The 16,086-nt window shown below is 41.2% G+C and overlaps 1 protein-coding gene across 2 annotated transcripts in view; it reads left to right on the forward strand.

Moving 5' to 3' along the window:
- Nucleotides 1–14,932, forward strand: part of LOC108925441 (glutamate receptor 3) — a 108,285-nt gene extending 93,353 nt beyond the window's left edge. The window contains exons 13-16 of one of the 2 annotated variants that reach the window (XM_018737366.1): nt 5,437–5,684; nt 6,475–6,589; nt 12,493–12,740; nt 13,288–14,932. In XM_018737366.1, the coding sequence (XP_018592882.1) occupies nt 5,437–5,684; nt 6,475–6,589; nt 12,493–12,738 (609 nt within the window). In that variant the 3' untranslated portion in view covers nt 12,739–12,740; nt 13,288–14,932. The remainder of the gene's footprint in view (nt 1–5,436; nt 5,685–6,474; nt 6,590–12,492; nt 12,741–13,287) is intronic. The other variant, XM_018737365.1, reaches the window with a different exon arrangement.
- Nucleotides 14,933–16,086: the final 1,154 nt, after the last annotated feature.

Genomic DNA, 16,086 nt, shown 5'->3' on the forward strand with positions numbered 1-16,086 from the left:
CCCTCTTAGTTGTAAAGGTTTTGTGAAGTACCACACACAGTATTTAGCACATCACTATTGTATCTGTACTTTATAACAACTTATAAATAACTCATATGCGGCTGAGACCTTTCTTAAAGAGGGTTTAAAGTTTTAGTTATTTAACTGTTGTTTTTCTCTGAATGAAACTGCAATATTTTACCTGTTTGCACAGTAGGTAATTTTTACTGTATTGGTTTAGGGTAATTAATGGCTGTATGTTAGAGTTGGTAGCTTTGGACCCAAAGGTCACAGGTTAGATGCCCACCTCCAGCTGTAGTACCTGTCAGCAAGGTACTTACCCTAAATTGCTCCAGTAAAAATTTACCCAGCTGTATGAATGAGTCAATGTAAAGATCTTAACAGTGTAAATTGCTTTGGAAAAAAGCATCAACTCAATGACTAAAGGTAAGAACCTGTTCCTTTCTCAAGGGTACTGTAGCAATAGATAAGTTTTGAACCTCAGTCAATGGAGTGTAAGGTGGTCACTATTATATTACCTGTCAACCTTAGCAAGATACACCATACCAAGCTACATATCTATCTAAGAGCAGTGTAACACACTGTGGACAGTTTAGAGTCAGCAGAACACCTGAAACACATCTTTGCACTGTTGGAGGAAAACAGGTGGTGCATTATGCAGACATGGGAAGAACACCATTTATCTTGAGTACGTCTTCCTTACATGGACCACCCACTCCCATTGCAAACCTTTCCCATCTGGCATCAAGATCAAAATCTCCAGTTTAAGGGCAACACCACTCGGAAGTCATTGTGATGTAAAGGTTGATGTCTTGGGGCTGGTTGTAGTTGAGATGGTTTCCCAGAGGCCCTCAGTATTGACCCAACATCCATTGCAATAACAGCAATGCACCAACATCCATGCAACATCCAATCTGACATATCCAATGACTGAAGCCATCTTTGTCCTGCTGCAGAGTGTCAGCAGTGCTGCTGATCAATGAACCTTTCCCAGGTTTCACTGTATGCTTCCATCATTGGCTTCGCCACTGAGCAGGAGGTGTTACTGAGGGCACCAGTGGAAACTGAATCGATGACCTTGTGGGCTGTCTTTCCACAGATTAGTGAAGTGGAGGCAGAGCAGCATATAAACTGGATGCAGTCACAACATCCCCCATTAGTATCTTCTGTTCATTGCAGAGCCCTGTTTCAGAGACAACCTTTCGAATTACTGAATGACTGATGTTTACATCCCGGACCCCATTTGTGCTTTTTAATTTTCAATTACGATTTCTGCTCAGCTAAACTGAAGGTAAATCCATTTGAGAGGCGTTCAACCGAAGTGACTTTGTTTTTATTTTCCTCTGTACATGGAAATCCAGTCGTATTAAGGGTTTAATTGTCTTGGCAACCTTGTAATTGGTTCGAGAATGTCCATCGTACCACAGCGAAGAAGCAGTGCCCCCTTTTTGTTGAAACAATACCATCCTTAATTGGCTCTAAAGCGACTTCAGTCACACTTCGGATACGTTAAAAAAGTAATTAAACAATTGCATGTTGGATGCAAATTGTGTGTAATTATTGGCTCTTGATTGTCTGGATTGTCCCTTAATTACAAGGGAAATAACGATAGATTTAAGTAAAGACTTTCGAACCAGCCAAAATATTGGTTTATAAACCCTTGTTAAAGCCACTGTCAATCAGATTCATACTAAAAAGCAAATTACAGTTTTTCAGTTAAGAAAAAAAAGATTAGAGCTTCTTTCTAAAATGGTAATGCATGACAAGAAAATGGACAACCTCGTCTGGAATAGATATGACCTCCAAGTGAGACCCCTCCTCCTTTGAAGGTTTTCTCCTACTGCAAATGAAGTGAAATGACAAAAGGTGTCATGTTTAATGGATCTGTGCATGAGGGCTCGCAGCCAATTTGGTATTCAGGACATAAGAGCATCAATAAAGCTGGGCCGACCTGCAGCTCCGTTCTCGTGGTGCCGAGATACAGCAATACCCGGCACCAGGAGCACCGCGACAGGGCGTGCCGTATGTATTGCATACTTTGGAACCTCGCATAAATCGCCCATAGTCCGTGTTTCAATGGACATAAAACAAGGCCACGAACTCTGCAAGGCGGAAAAGTAATTTTTCGAGCAAAATATGCAGTCCTTGTGTTTGGTGGTTTTTGTTTTGGAGTGCAGAGCTGCAAATTAAGTCAATATCAGTTATCTTTGCATTTAAAGTGAATGTTTTCATTTTAGCATATAAAGAGAAAACATGAGCGCCAAGATAAAGAATCAATGTGAGAAAGTGTAACACAACAAAAAAAGCGGTATTTTACTTTAGTACCGAACAGCTGTTACATCTGTTACGTTTTTGAATTTGTAAAAAAGCTGGTTTTTAGCTGCTGCTTAAGCTCTAACACATTTATTCCAAAAGAGACTTCAGTGTCCAGAATAAAAACAAAAAAGAATGAACTCATAATTCACCCCATATAACTCATCACAGCCATCACATATAACACATATTTGTATAAGAAACTGCATATTAAAGTAAAAAGTACAACCAAAATGAGAAAAAAGTAAAGAGTTAAATAAGTGAATACATTTTTCAATAAGGATAAGAAATAACAGAATCGTAAAGAATCTACTTCCATGACAATGAGGTGATACAGACGTATATCTACATTTAGTTCAGATCACATGAAGGAGTATAAAAGATTAGTAAAGTACTATTTAAATGCCTCATTTTGTCTTATACAGTTAATTATAGCTATAGATTATAACCATCACCCAATCAGACCAGTGCCAATATAAGCAGCTCTGCTTTTTGTGCGTTTGGGAGTGGGGGGTTTTGCACAGTGCCATCTAGGAAATATGGAAATTTGTTTTTGAGTGTGAATGCCAGTTATTGCTTTGCAGTCCATCTTTAACTCGATACGTGTTGTGAGAAAGGGGAACAAAGTCCAGTATTTATTATGAAACCAAAAAACCATAGCAAAAATTGCAATCACTTCCATTGCAATGGAAGTGCTCTTATGGCCGGACGTGTTCTATTGTACATAGGACTACATGGCGAGATGTGGTCTACTAAAAACGGTGGGCTTCGTGGAGACCCTTAGTGGAAGAGAAGTACATTTTTGGGATAAGAGACAAAAGGTCTCTGAAGCAACCCCCTCACCACCCAGGACACCTCTGTCTCACCACCCCTGTGTAGAAAGGGGTTCTAACTCAAAACACACACACATACGCACAGTGTCTGATATCGCTTCTCCCGGTGAACTGGAGCCTAACCCGGCAACAGAGGACGCAAGGCTGGAGGGTGAGGGGACACACCCAGGATGGGACGCTAGTCCATTGCAAGGCACCCCAAGCAGGGCTCGAACCCCAGACCCACCAGAGAGCAGGACCCGGCCAAACCCGATGCACCACTGCACCCCCAATTATTATTATTATTATTATTTTCAGTAGTAGTAGTAGTAGTAGTAGTAGTAGTAGTAGTAGTAGTAGTAGTAGTAGTAGTAGTAGTAGTAGTAAAAGAGATATGAAGAAAATGAGCCCCAGGTGACCAGCGCAGTGTGGTCCACAGCTGTGTTGCTCAGAAGCCTTTCTGATAACCACAGAAAAACACACTTCTCCCTCTGCAGTGTCTGCAAGGGCGGTTTCAGTGCTATTTTTAGAATGTTCACCAAGTTTCAAATAAATTTGAAAAAGAAAGAGATGTGAAATCCAGACTGAGACACTCAGAGGAGCTGAAGTTGAAGTTCAGGGAGCTCCGTTTCAGTGCTTGATCTACGTGCTCCTGTGGATGGGCTGCTGGAGAAGCCACCCAACATGACACAGGTGGGAGTGTGTCCTCCATTCAGGCCTCTATTCAAACCGGTTTAACGCTAAAGACGGGAGCCGTTGTCCTGTCAGAAGCACAAGTGGAGGCGGAGGGGTGAGTCCGCTGTGTTTCAGTTGACCTTGGCACATCTGCCCGAGCCGCTCCCCTCCCTTCCTCCCCGACTCCTCCAAAACCGTGATCGTGATTCGCGGTGTCACACCGTGAGCCCGTTTCAAACCACTACCCCCATTGGCATCTGGCAACCAGCCCATTCCCACAACTGCGCACCCATGCAGCACCACGTCCGGCTCTCGGTTACGACATGGAATTTACACCATGGGCAGCCCTGTTGCTCTCCTAGCGAAGGCTTCATGGAGACAACCGCAAACCTGGTGTTGGACGTCCTCCAGCTTGGGCTGTAATGCAGATCAACTGAAAAAAATGTATCGGATGCTCTTAGCAGATAAATGAGTCAGTTATCCCACTTTTGTTTATTTATTACCCTGGTCATTAGCCTATATTTGCATTTATAAATTTAACAGGCAGTAGGTAATCATACAAGCAGGTAGGACCACTCTTCCAAGCTTCCATGAGCTGAGTGCAGCCTTACTCCTCGTAGTAGCTTATGATGTGTATTTCTAAACCACGTCTTAAAAAGCTAACAGCCAGCAAAGTCATAGATAAAGGGATTCATTCAGAAGTTCTAGCTGCGGTGGTTGTTTCATCATATATGTCTTATTATGGCTGGGGATGAACGATGGGAGTATTCTTTTCCTTTATACATTTTCCCGTTTGTCCCTTTACTCTAAACAGACTCTGATATATATTTCATTTAAATGAATTCTTCAAATGATTGCCAGCCAGTGAGGTGTATTTCGGATAAGCTCCTGTATCGGTGTGGTAATGAATTCCCTGGGCTTAATAAGATTTCAAATCCATTTCATCACCTCTGAATGGGACTGCTGCAATTTTTGGTGAAGAATGGTTTGAAGAAGAAAAACTGGGAATATGGGAAATGATTACAAAATTTAATATTTAAACAGTACATATGAGCATTTATTTTAGCTCTGTGCACTCAAGAAATAGCTTAGAATTGTCTGAAATAAATTAATTACATTTAAAAAAATGTAACATTACAATGGAAGGTTTTCCATAAAAGCCTGGTTTACCTGGGGATGACTTTTTTCCACCTGACGACCTTTTAAAATAGTCCAATAAAAATTTTATTTAGACTATTTTGAGTAATTGTGAGCATTGCTCAGTGTTTAAATTTGTTACATTTTAGGTGTGATGGATTGTTTGGCCTAAAGAAAAGTGCCAGGGAAAACCCCAAGATACCCTAACACTTCTACTGTTAACCCCGGTTTCTTCTTTTTTTTGAGACTCTGCACTACACTAATCTCTACAAGTCCTTACAAAGCCAAGGCGCTCGGCGATACTTCTTGAACTATTTGAAGATATCGGCTGCATTTGAAGATATCTATAAATATTTCAAGATATGCATCTCGATATTTAGGCTTTGTAACCGAAATGATGGTGAAGTGCAGGGTCCCAACGAGAGAAACGTAGTGCGTCTCTTTGACTGTGATAGTAATGTTCTCTCTTCTCTCTCTTCCTTCTTCTCTCCCTGTGCAGCGCTCAAAAATAGCAGTGTATGAAAAAATGTGGTCATATATGAAATCAGCAGAACCCTCTGTGTTTGCCAAGACAACACCTGATGGGGTTGCCCGGGTACGAAAGTCGAAGGGCAAGTTCGCCTTCCTACTCGAATCCACCATGAACGAGTACATTGAGCAGCGGAAGCCATGCGATACGATGAAAGTGGGCGGCAATCTCGACTCTAAGGGCTATGGTGTGGCGACCCCCAAAGGCTCAGCATTAAGGTGGGTGGAATAATATAACAATATTCTCCATGTTGTTATAGTATTCCACCTACCCTGATGTCCTGTGTTTTCATTTCTCTTCTTCCACTTTTTTAATGGTTTGCTTTTTTTCTTTTGGGAGTGGAATCCAAGAGGTAATGATGTCTCTTACTGTGTCTGGATATCAAGGCAGATTATTCTCATGATTTTACTTTTCTACACGTTTCTTTAATTTCCAGTGTTTAATTACAAACCTTGAATGTCAGAGGTAAAATCTGCAGTCATTCCATCTATGTATCTCCCTGCCATCGTCGTCCCCTCTATCCCTCCCCACCCCCCAACCTCCAGTCCCGTGCGCCCATCCTTCCTGATTCCACGTTGTCACTTTTAATTTAACAGTTGGACGGTTTTTCAATTTAACTTGTAAAAGCTGCGCTGTCGGTTGTGACGAATGTTAATTGCATGTTGTTTGTTGTTGTTACTTTCTTCTCAATGATGAGTGTCCCCATCCCGCACACTTCAGTTCTGAACGATGTAACCCCCCATGCCACCTTCCAATATTTAACACTTTCTTTGCTGTACAAGCGTCTCCTATCTCTCCATATCTGTGAAATTTAACCAATTTGCCCTTTCGTGCTCCTTTTAATGATCCTTCTGAATACTGATATTATTACTATTACTATTACTATTATTATTATCATTATTATTATTATTATTATTATTATTATTAGGATAAGAAGCATTACTATACTACATTAGACTTCTCACGGACCTGTGCATTTTCTTACAAGTTATGTTTTATCGTTTCAAGAAATGCTGTTAACCTGGCAGTGTTAAAACTGAACGAGCAGGGCCTCTTGGACAAATTGAAAAACAAATGGTGGTACGACAAGGGAGAGTGCGGCAGCGGGGGAGGTGACTCCAAGGTCAGCCTCAATGTCACCAAAATCGGGTACCTTAGAGCAGAGTAATCGGCAAGGCTGTCAATCCCCGAACCGAAAGGGACAGGGCCGCCCAGCGTTGTGTGACCTGCCGCAGCGCTCCGGTCACGTGGCGTCACCACTCAACCGAGCAACGGAGATCAAATCAGGAACCCTTTACTTGACCAAGGGAGGGAGGAAAAGGACCAGTAGCGTTTTGGGCTTACCGATGAGAACTGTGAGCAGCCTTTATCTGAGGTAATTAAGACACGACAGAGGCTGATTAAGGCAACGCGTCAGTCTGCGAGGGGCGGTCCGCTTTATCGATCGGAGAGAGTGAGGGGTCTTGAGATTTGCCAGTCACCGCAGAGGATAGTTTGTGGTGTTCTTCAGCCAGATGTGGCTGCCCTGCAGCTGTGGAAGGCAGCAGTCACTTTAACTGTATCTTCAGCATCTGCTGGGCAGCATCAGTCGATCAAGGGTATGTGTGTGTGTGTGTGTGTGTGTGTGTGTGTGTGTGTGTCTGCGTCTGTGGGTGTGCTTCTCTTCCAGGACCACTTTAATAGGTCTTAAGGGAAATGGGTTTGCTGTCATGAAGCCAGAGTGCATATCTAGAGCTAGTAGCCCGTGTTACAGCCCCATGTCAAGGACGTATGAACCTTGATTGCTTTTAAATAACCATCTTCTTAGGTTTGCCCAATAAAAGCGGTGAAATTTTAGTAAACAAATAATAGTTTCCTTGAAGCCATCCTGATGTCTACTTCATTTGAATTATGGGGGGTCTCTTAGCTGCCAAAAGGTGCTACCCAACTAGGTGTCGGTTCCTAGGAGAGGGGTTTTAAAGCATATCAGAGAGCTCGTGATAGAGGCGTGCCGCAGTTCCGGATGGGAGAGACAGAGGCAGGCGAGGCGAGCAGCGGAGTCTTGAGGGGACAAAACATTGCAGGAGAACGTGAGAATTCTAATCACGAAAAAGAGAAAAGTGACTCAATTTGCACACATCAGCCACACAGACATAGTTCTTTCGCTGGTGTCGATCATCATCAGGGGCCATTCAGACAACTCACCGGTGACCCTTGATGTCATGTGTGGTGTAAATAAACTCACTTGATCTTTTATTTCAGAGGTGGACCGCATTGCCGAGACCAGCATCCAACTGCAGGTCCCGTTTTCTATTTGGAAAAAAATTGCACTTGGCAACTGCAAAGACCAGGCAACTGATTTCGCTGTTCCTGACTGAAGTGATTCACTCCTGAGAGGAAACAGGAGGTGAACGCTGTTGTTGCAGGAACACAAAACAGATGTTCTGTTCATCCACAATTTGCCAAGTGTTCTGGGTGGAACAAGAAGGCCGGCAGGCTTGATTATGTTATCAGTTTGACTGTTACTTTTCTTATTTTCTAACTGTTTTGTGATGCAGTGTGTGAACATGAGCAATTTAACAAATGTACAGAAGGTAATGTAAATTAGGAACATTGCCGAAAAGTAAATTGGGTCTTTTCACTAAGGGCGATTCCTAGACTAAAGGGTAAAGTATTACGTATTCAAGTATTAAATGCATGTTTCAATACATACCAGCAAATATTTTGCAGAGTAATCCACTGTATGTAGTTTTATTATTATTAGTTGTTGTAGTAGTAGCAGTGGTAGCAGTATTAGTATTAGGGTTATGCTGTTACACCTCAGAACAGATAATAGTCCTATGAGAATACGACACAGGTAGTCCTCAAGTTACGACATGTACGACTTATGATCCCTGCCCAACTTACGACAGCCATCCCATTGACCTTGCTGTATTATCTTTGAGTCCTGATGTTTGATTGTAAGGTGAAATTAGTGAAAAATATAGAAAAGGCCTATTAGGCAACATAGCATTTGTGAAAGCTAATTGTCTAAATATCCTCATGCTTCATGCAATACAGTAGAAAGGCATTTTCGACGCGCAAAGAAGTTGACTCACAAAAGGGTCATCGGGATAGAACCCGGTCGTAATTGGAGGACTGCCTACATAGGCTCGTATAAAATGAACTGTAGACGTAAAATTTTATCCCGTTTTTCCCTCTGGCAAACGTGAAGCAATTTATTGAAACAGAAACAGATGAAAACGGGTGAGTTGCCCATTTCTGTTAGCACAACAGGAGTGGTGCGTGAATGTGGTAACGGAAGGGACATCCCTACAGACCAAGCATGCCAAGCAGTCACCTTGCCGTTTGGCGGTTTGGTGCTGACAGGGACGGGACTGTGCTGTGGTTGTGTTGTGGTTGTGCTGTTGGAAAGATGAGTGGGTTTTTCACTGGAAGACCTGCTCTCCTCCAGCTGTCTTCTCAGCTGTTTCTCCCAGGCAGATGAAGCCTTCGCAGGCCTCCGCAGAGCCACCCACCAGCATTAATGAGCTTGCTCACAGTGCTGGCATCACCCGGCACCTATAGCAGGCATACTGGCTGCAGATGCATCCTCATTCAAGTCCTCTTTTTTCCTCAGAAGCGTTCACGGTGTTTTCACCCACCATCCAGCACCTTTGTTTCTATTAATCACCTCCCAGATCACAGTTATTCTCATTACATCCATCTGTTTACTTTGTTTGAAACTCTTATCAAGGCCAGAACTTTGTGGTTACATCTCTGTGGATGCATGTGTCAATCATTCATAACACCGCCTAGATTAGCTGGTTAGTTGATTTGCTAGGTTAGCTAACCACTCAGCCATAGGATCCTTGAGGATTGTATTCGCTAACCCCTAATCTTGTGTAAGGATAGTTGCACACTTTTGACAATGTCAAAATAAATGCAACAGTTCTTTCTGCTGCACGCTTAGAGATGAACCAATAGCTGGAATCAACAGCACGTCCTGTTAGCATCCCAGTAGTGTTCGTTCCCATAGTGTCCCGTCATCTGCACAATCATAAGTAGTGTTGGAAAGTCACTGTCAAGTCCACTGTCCATCACTCTCAGCATCCATTCAATACCCAACCCATCTACACTTTACTTCATGAGGCCTGTTCATCTTTAATAATCAGCCATACATTTTTTATATATCTCGGCTAAACACGCTATTCAGCATCCATCAGATGTGGACAAATTGTGTCCTTTAGCTGTCGTTTGGTGCAACCATGTGAGTTTCTGGACAGTCATTACCTTGGGCTATATCACTGGGAAAAGGGAGGCTTTACCTCACCTGTGACACAAAATCAGTTACCTCTTATGTCATTTGTTCAGCACAGACAGCTGAATACATATTTATAAGAGAACGATATTCATAACAGACAAGTGACAAAGGCCAGGGAAATTTAGCAGTCTTGCTGATAACATAATGCCTTTCAAAACAAATATCAAACGGGAAAATTAAAAGTACTTCTTTGGAAGCACCTCCTCTAGACAAACCGGACGTTCATTTACAAACGTGACAGCTGTGAACACGCAAACAAACAAAAAGATGGTCCCACTGGGCGGAAGTTCGGTGTGGTCTGTCTGACGAACGGCACCGAGTTCCTGCTATAAACACGCTGAGGCAATCCGCTGCCGACAGGCCTCCTTTGTGTCCTTTGTTTATACTACACATTAACAAGAATGAGAATAGAGGGAGACAAGCCGGACCCCCCCCCCCACCTCCTCGAAGCAACGCACTGCACTAAAGTGTCTTAAGTTGTTGCCGAACTGCAGGATTCGTTTCCCATGCGAACACTCGGTGCCGTACAACATTTTCACTAGAACCCTTCAGCCTAGTGTTTAAGAAAGAAGAGTTAAGGTAACTAATGCTAGTTGAGGACCTTGCACCGCAGGTAAAGCATGCCAACACGAGTCAGGTTAGTGTGTTTGTAAGATGGCTGGTATGAAACCAAATCAATGGCTTTTCTTGGTCCCTCAGTCAACAAAGGGTTCCTGCTGGATCAAAATTGCTTAGTTCCGGTACAAAAAGCAACACACATCGTGAAAATTGGTCTCTTATTGTGAACGTATCGCTCCCAGCTTCAGCTAATTGCCAAGAAACGTTCTTTTCCTTTTGCGAACAGTGTGTGCCGATTACTCAAAGCGATATGAGTAGGCCCTGGCACCGTAGACTATCCATGGTGGTTGAAAGGTAACAACTAGTATGTCTGCACTGTGATGTTTAACTGGCCAGGTGCCCTGCTTTATCGCTTTGTTAAGTATGAAGTAGTATAAAAGCTTGAATAACATAAAATAACATAATATAATGTTATTTATGTTATTTCCCACGTGAAGAACTCCTGTAAACCTTGCAGTATTGAAACTCAGTGAACAAGGCATCTTAGACAAGCTGAAAAACAAATGGTGGTACGATAAGGGTGAATGTGGAACCAAGGACTCTGGAAGTAAGGTCAGTCGCTGCAGGTCTTTTGTACCAATTCCAAATTGCATTTTGACCCACTGTTCATATTCAAAGGGAAGTACTAGTCAAAGATTTTATTTTCCTTTTCTAGTGTTCATTTTTAATTTTTATAATAAAACCTTAATCTACTTGCCACACAACAGAGTATTTCTGCACTACATAGCTTAAGGTGTTTAATTTTTTTCTGCAACTTACAGTACGCACTAACATTTTATATGATAATTGTACTCTTCTCTAAATAACGCATCTTTCCCCACACTAAAGATGCAATATTACACAATGTTACGCCAGTAGAGCAGCACAGCATGTCTGTGGAATTTATACCAAGTACAATTGTTTCTAGTTTTCACACTACAGTGACAATATCAGTCTTTTTTTTACACTTGGACATTTATGGTACTCTGACCATTATGCTGCTGTTTCTATTTACCAAACTTTTTATTAAAATTTTATTTATTAGTGTTATACTTTTTGTGTGGGACCTGCGTTTATTACGTTCTTTAGTCTCATGCAATGTGGACTCCAAAGTTTCTTTTCCTGACAAACTTCTTCACTCTTGACTTTCCAGTACCATTGGATTCTCCGAGAGGTTCCGTGAAGTCATGGGTGAAACTGTATTGTCAAGAGTAAAAAATTTTGTTTGCACATTATCTGAAACTGAGTAATGCAATAGACCAATTTCTTAACCCTCTGAGATGAATGAACAAGCAGTTTTACACAAGTAAGACGTTCAAACGAAGACCTGTCCATTTAACATGCCCACTGAAGACATAGAGCAGTACAAATATGCAACCTGAAGGCTCACAGGGTTAAACTACAAAATGGTAAAACTCTTATAAACAAATTTTTAATAAAGAAGTTTGGGAGGTAGCAGCAGCAAAATGGTTTGTTTTGCTTTATTAAATCTTGCTTTTCTCAGATATATCGTGAATTTGAGCTTAATTTTATTACAGTAGACACATACAAGAGTTCTGAATGATTGCTAAATTGCAGAGGTTGTTCAGTCAGAAGCTTGTCAGAGTTTTGACCTGTAAGTTACTGACCATCTTCCTCAAAGTGGCCTTTAATGTGAGCCATGCATTAGAGTAGATGATGCATCCTCTACATTCACCCATACTTGTGGGTTCAACCTAAGTTCCCTCCTGCCAGACTACACGGGTCCTGAGTTTCTCCCAACTTCTGACCCATGTGTGAAAGTCACAGATTGGCACGGCATTTGGCTAAAGCCTAATTCTAAGCCTGGCATTCAGCGAGGGCCTCGGGGAACCAGGCCCCGCACGTTCTCCCTTTTCTAACCTTCGGCATCACTGTAACCAATGAAATGCCACTGGTGGCCAGCAGAAATATTTCTACAGGGAGGTTCTGAGGCTTAACGCAGAACAGGATCCAGGTGCCTGCATTCGGGTGCTGGTCTTAGCTGGCATTGGAATCAGAGGTGTCTGAAAGCAACAGCACGGAAGGATGAGGCTATTAGGGCTGCAGCTCAGCGAAAGTAGGCTGATTGTGCTCTTACAAGCACCTTCCACTGTAAATGGCCTAACTGTGTTCTTCACTCTTCTCAGGACAAGACAAGCGCTCTGAGCCTGAGCAATGTAGCAGGAGTCTTCTATATTCTGGTTGGAGGCCTGGGCCTGGCCATGATGGTGGCACTGATAGAGTTCTGCTACAAATCTCGAGCAGAAACCAAAAGGCTGAAACTAGCCAAGAATGCGCAGAACTTTAAGCCTGCTCCCCCTGCAAACACGCAGAATTTTGCCACCTACAGAGAAGGCTACAATGTGTACGGGACAGAGAGCGTGAAAATCTAAGGGTATGGATCCAAAAAAGACTCTCCCAGACATCTGGTAACTGCTGTGTTATCTCCTGAGTTCAGTTTATGTTTTGTGTCATTATGTCTTTTTTATTTCTTGTGTCAAATATAAAGTCATTTCATTCTGCTTAGGGATGAAGCTAAATCTTGGTCTATGAAGGAGCATTGTCCTTGGACAGAAATCGTTGACTTGAAAAAAATCTCATGATGTTACGCCTTCCATATTCACCTGACCTCACCCAGTATTTCCTTCCTGTTCGAAAAAAATAGAAACGTTTTAGAACTTTTTGATCATACCATGGATGGAATGAGGACATTCCTACATTTCGGTATTTCAGCCGCTTGGGGTACTTAGTTTGTGCCTTTTTTTTTTGCTGCTTTCCATTCGAGAGTGGGTAAGAAACTGCTATAGAGCTAACTGGGACAAATTAAGTGCAGTAAAAACCAAGACCTGTGGGTGTGAGAGTTGTAGCTCTACGTTTTCCAAGCAGTCCAACAGTCTCACCAATGCCGTCATTAACAATTATTTTTTTCTCATCTTGCACAGCCAGGTGGAGGCAAAATTACTCAGAACACCAATAACCAGAAAGTTTGAGACAACGGAGAAGCCACAAGCCCGGACCTCCCGATGGACCGGCGAACGGTCGCTTCGTAGTGCTGGCCATGGCCTACTTATCCACCACGATGACAGGAAAGGACTTGTCATTTAAAGAACTGAATTAGTTTCCTTCAGTGCCTTACAGAACATCCAGAAATTCACAGTAATGCAACACATCACAGTAATACTGCTTCACTTGTCATATTGAAAAAGAAAATGGAGGAACGATACCATAACCTAAGAGGGAAACGAGTCTTCGGTACATACTTCAACAAAACAAAAAGCCATTAGCCACATCATTAGTCTAGCACATTTGGAGGAACCTGATATACTGTAGTTAACATCTACTGGAGACATGGGATGGTACTGTAGCCTTGTATGAAGAAATATTATTTTAAATATTGCCATTATTTTACAGCCAGATTCTACTGGTTGAACATTGTTTTAATGAAACCAGAACTCATATTATTGAACTAACTCATTCAGTGTAAACTTGCTCGGAACGTAGCTCCTCAGTTCATGCTACAGTAATCGCAAGGGATAATTTGTTAGTCGATTTTGATGGACACGACCTTTTTTTGCCTTGATTATAGAATCTTTCCTGGATTCATTCATTCGGTGGTTGTCTTGTCATCCAGAACTCTGGTGCTTCTCACAACTCAGTAACATTGATAGAAACCCAGGCCCTGTAGTTTACTAGAAACCAACTAACCCAGGAAAAATTAAATGACACAACCTACTGCCAACAGATTTGTTCTGCCAATAGATACTGATATTTATACTGAAATACTGAATTAATGCAGAGGAGATGACATTGTGATCAGTTCTCAGATATACATTTGCACATTGTACCTTTATGATTTCTTGAGTACATAGAAAGGCAGACACAAAGGTAGGAGAAATATTTAAATGTAGATACACTGCATCCCATTCAAAGAACCCACTGTAATGGCTTTGAAAATGATACTTTGGATTACCATCGGTATTTTGTGAAATAACAGCACATTTTAAATTCAAGCTATAGTTCTATTTTGGTTTTATTTTAATCTGTGGGCATACTCCTTTTTGTGCAGAACTTCAGTGAAAAGATAAAAACAGTCATGGCTACAATGAGAACTACATTTAGCCCAGTGATCATTGCAGGGCAGGATTTTTAACTAAAGCTTTCAGCAAACGTCCATTTACGCTGTTACAGTTCTTTTAATTTCTCCGAGTAAAGTGATTCTGTAGTATTTGAAACATGCCAAGAAGGATTCCAACGAATAACAGAAAATAAAAGATAGTTTTTTAAAAAAGAAAAGCTAACTGTAAAAAAAAAAATTGTACATTTATTTAAACAACGTTAATTTATGAATGCAAACGGCTTCACAAATTTTGATTTTTTTCAATTTTTCAAAATGCATGTAAAATTGGTAATTGCTTAATAAGGCCAGCTACGTTTTTGAGACAGTAGGAGACCAGTGGTAGAAGCTCTACTTCTGTTTTAATTATTTTACCCTTAATTCCCGTTTTTGTGTGACTGCACTTCAGCAATCAAAAATTGCCAAGCAACCTACCAATTACAAATGTAAGAACTGCATGTGTGGGTGTAATTTACTGAGCCTCATTAGTGAGGGGTTGTACAAAATAAATTTTAATACATTTTGTAAATAAAACTGTACAGAAGATATTGTGCCTTGTGTTTTTCTCCAAACCCCATGATGTCAATAGATCATTCATGTGTGGCTGGATGCAAAAATTGAGAAACAAATACAAAGCAGAACATTACATTTTTTAGAATTCTCATCGTATGATACATAGCCATTACCTTTCCAAAGTACCCCTCGAGTACTCTGCATTTCTACACTATACTTTTACATTGCGAACCACTCACCACCAACATGAACCGAAGGGGAAAATTAAGTATATTTTAGTGGAACTGCTAGTAATTAAATTTTAAAGTAGACGAGGAAGCAGGAAAACAAAGTACTTTTTCGACGAGGTGTTATTTGCGAGTTTTGTTCACTGAATGACGACTTGCATTTAGTTTAATGAAATGTATGTAGTGATGATACTTGACTATTTGGTATGGAGGAGTTCTATTGGCACGCAGCTCAAGCTGGGGCAACTGGTGGTGTAGTGGTTCGAGCTGCTGCTGGGGGATCCAAAGGCTGCATGTTTGATCCCCATCTTGAGTGATGTCCTTACCCTCAATTACTCCAATGAAATTACTCAGCTGTGTAAATAATTGTAATGTTAACACTATAAGTCTCTTTGGAGAGAAGTGTCAGCTGAATGTAAGTATTCCTTGCTCAGCATAAGACACAAGCACAAATTGTCTCATGAGCACAACAGCAGCCTTTCCTCCCCCCTCCACAAGAACAAATTCTGACATGGAAAAACCCATAATTCACAACTGACAATTTTATTAACTTGTAAATGCTACCATTTAATTTTTTTTTACTTACTATTTATGTTTGTATCAATCACAGTGAAAACTATCAACACGTCAAAATAGAACTGAATCCATAAAAACATTAAATGCACAATAATTTGCAGTGGATTTAATAACCTGGGATGTTGCGTAACATGAAAATAAAAATTCAAGACATGCCTAATCAAAACATCATTAAAAGCCATCATGAAAAATTTGAGCAATATTTTTTATTTACTCATGTAATGATCATAGATGTAAACTGATGGCTAAAATGTCAGAACACACATGAATATTAGTGGGGAGCACGTCTCTCTAACACACACACACACATT

Source organism: Scleropages formosus, chromosome 13 (genome assembly GCF_900964775.1).
Source record: "Scleropages formosus chromosome 13, fSclFor1.1, whole genome shotgun sequence".
Classification (NCBI taxonomy): Eukaryota; Metazoa; Chordata; class Actinopteri; order Osteoglossiformes; family Osteoglossidae; genus Scleropages; species Scleropages formosus.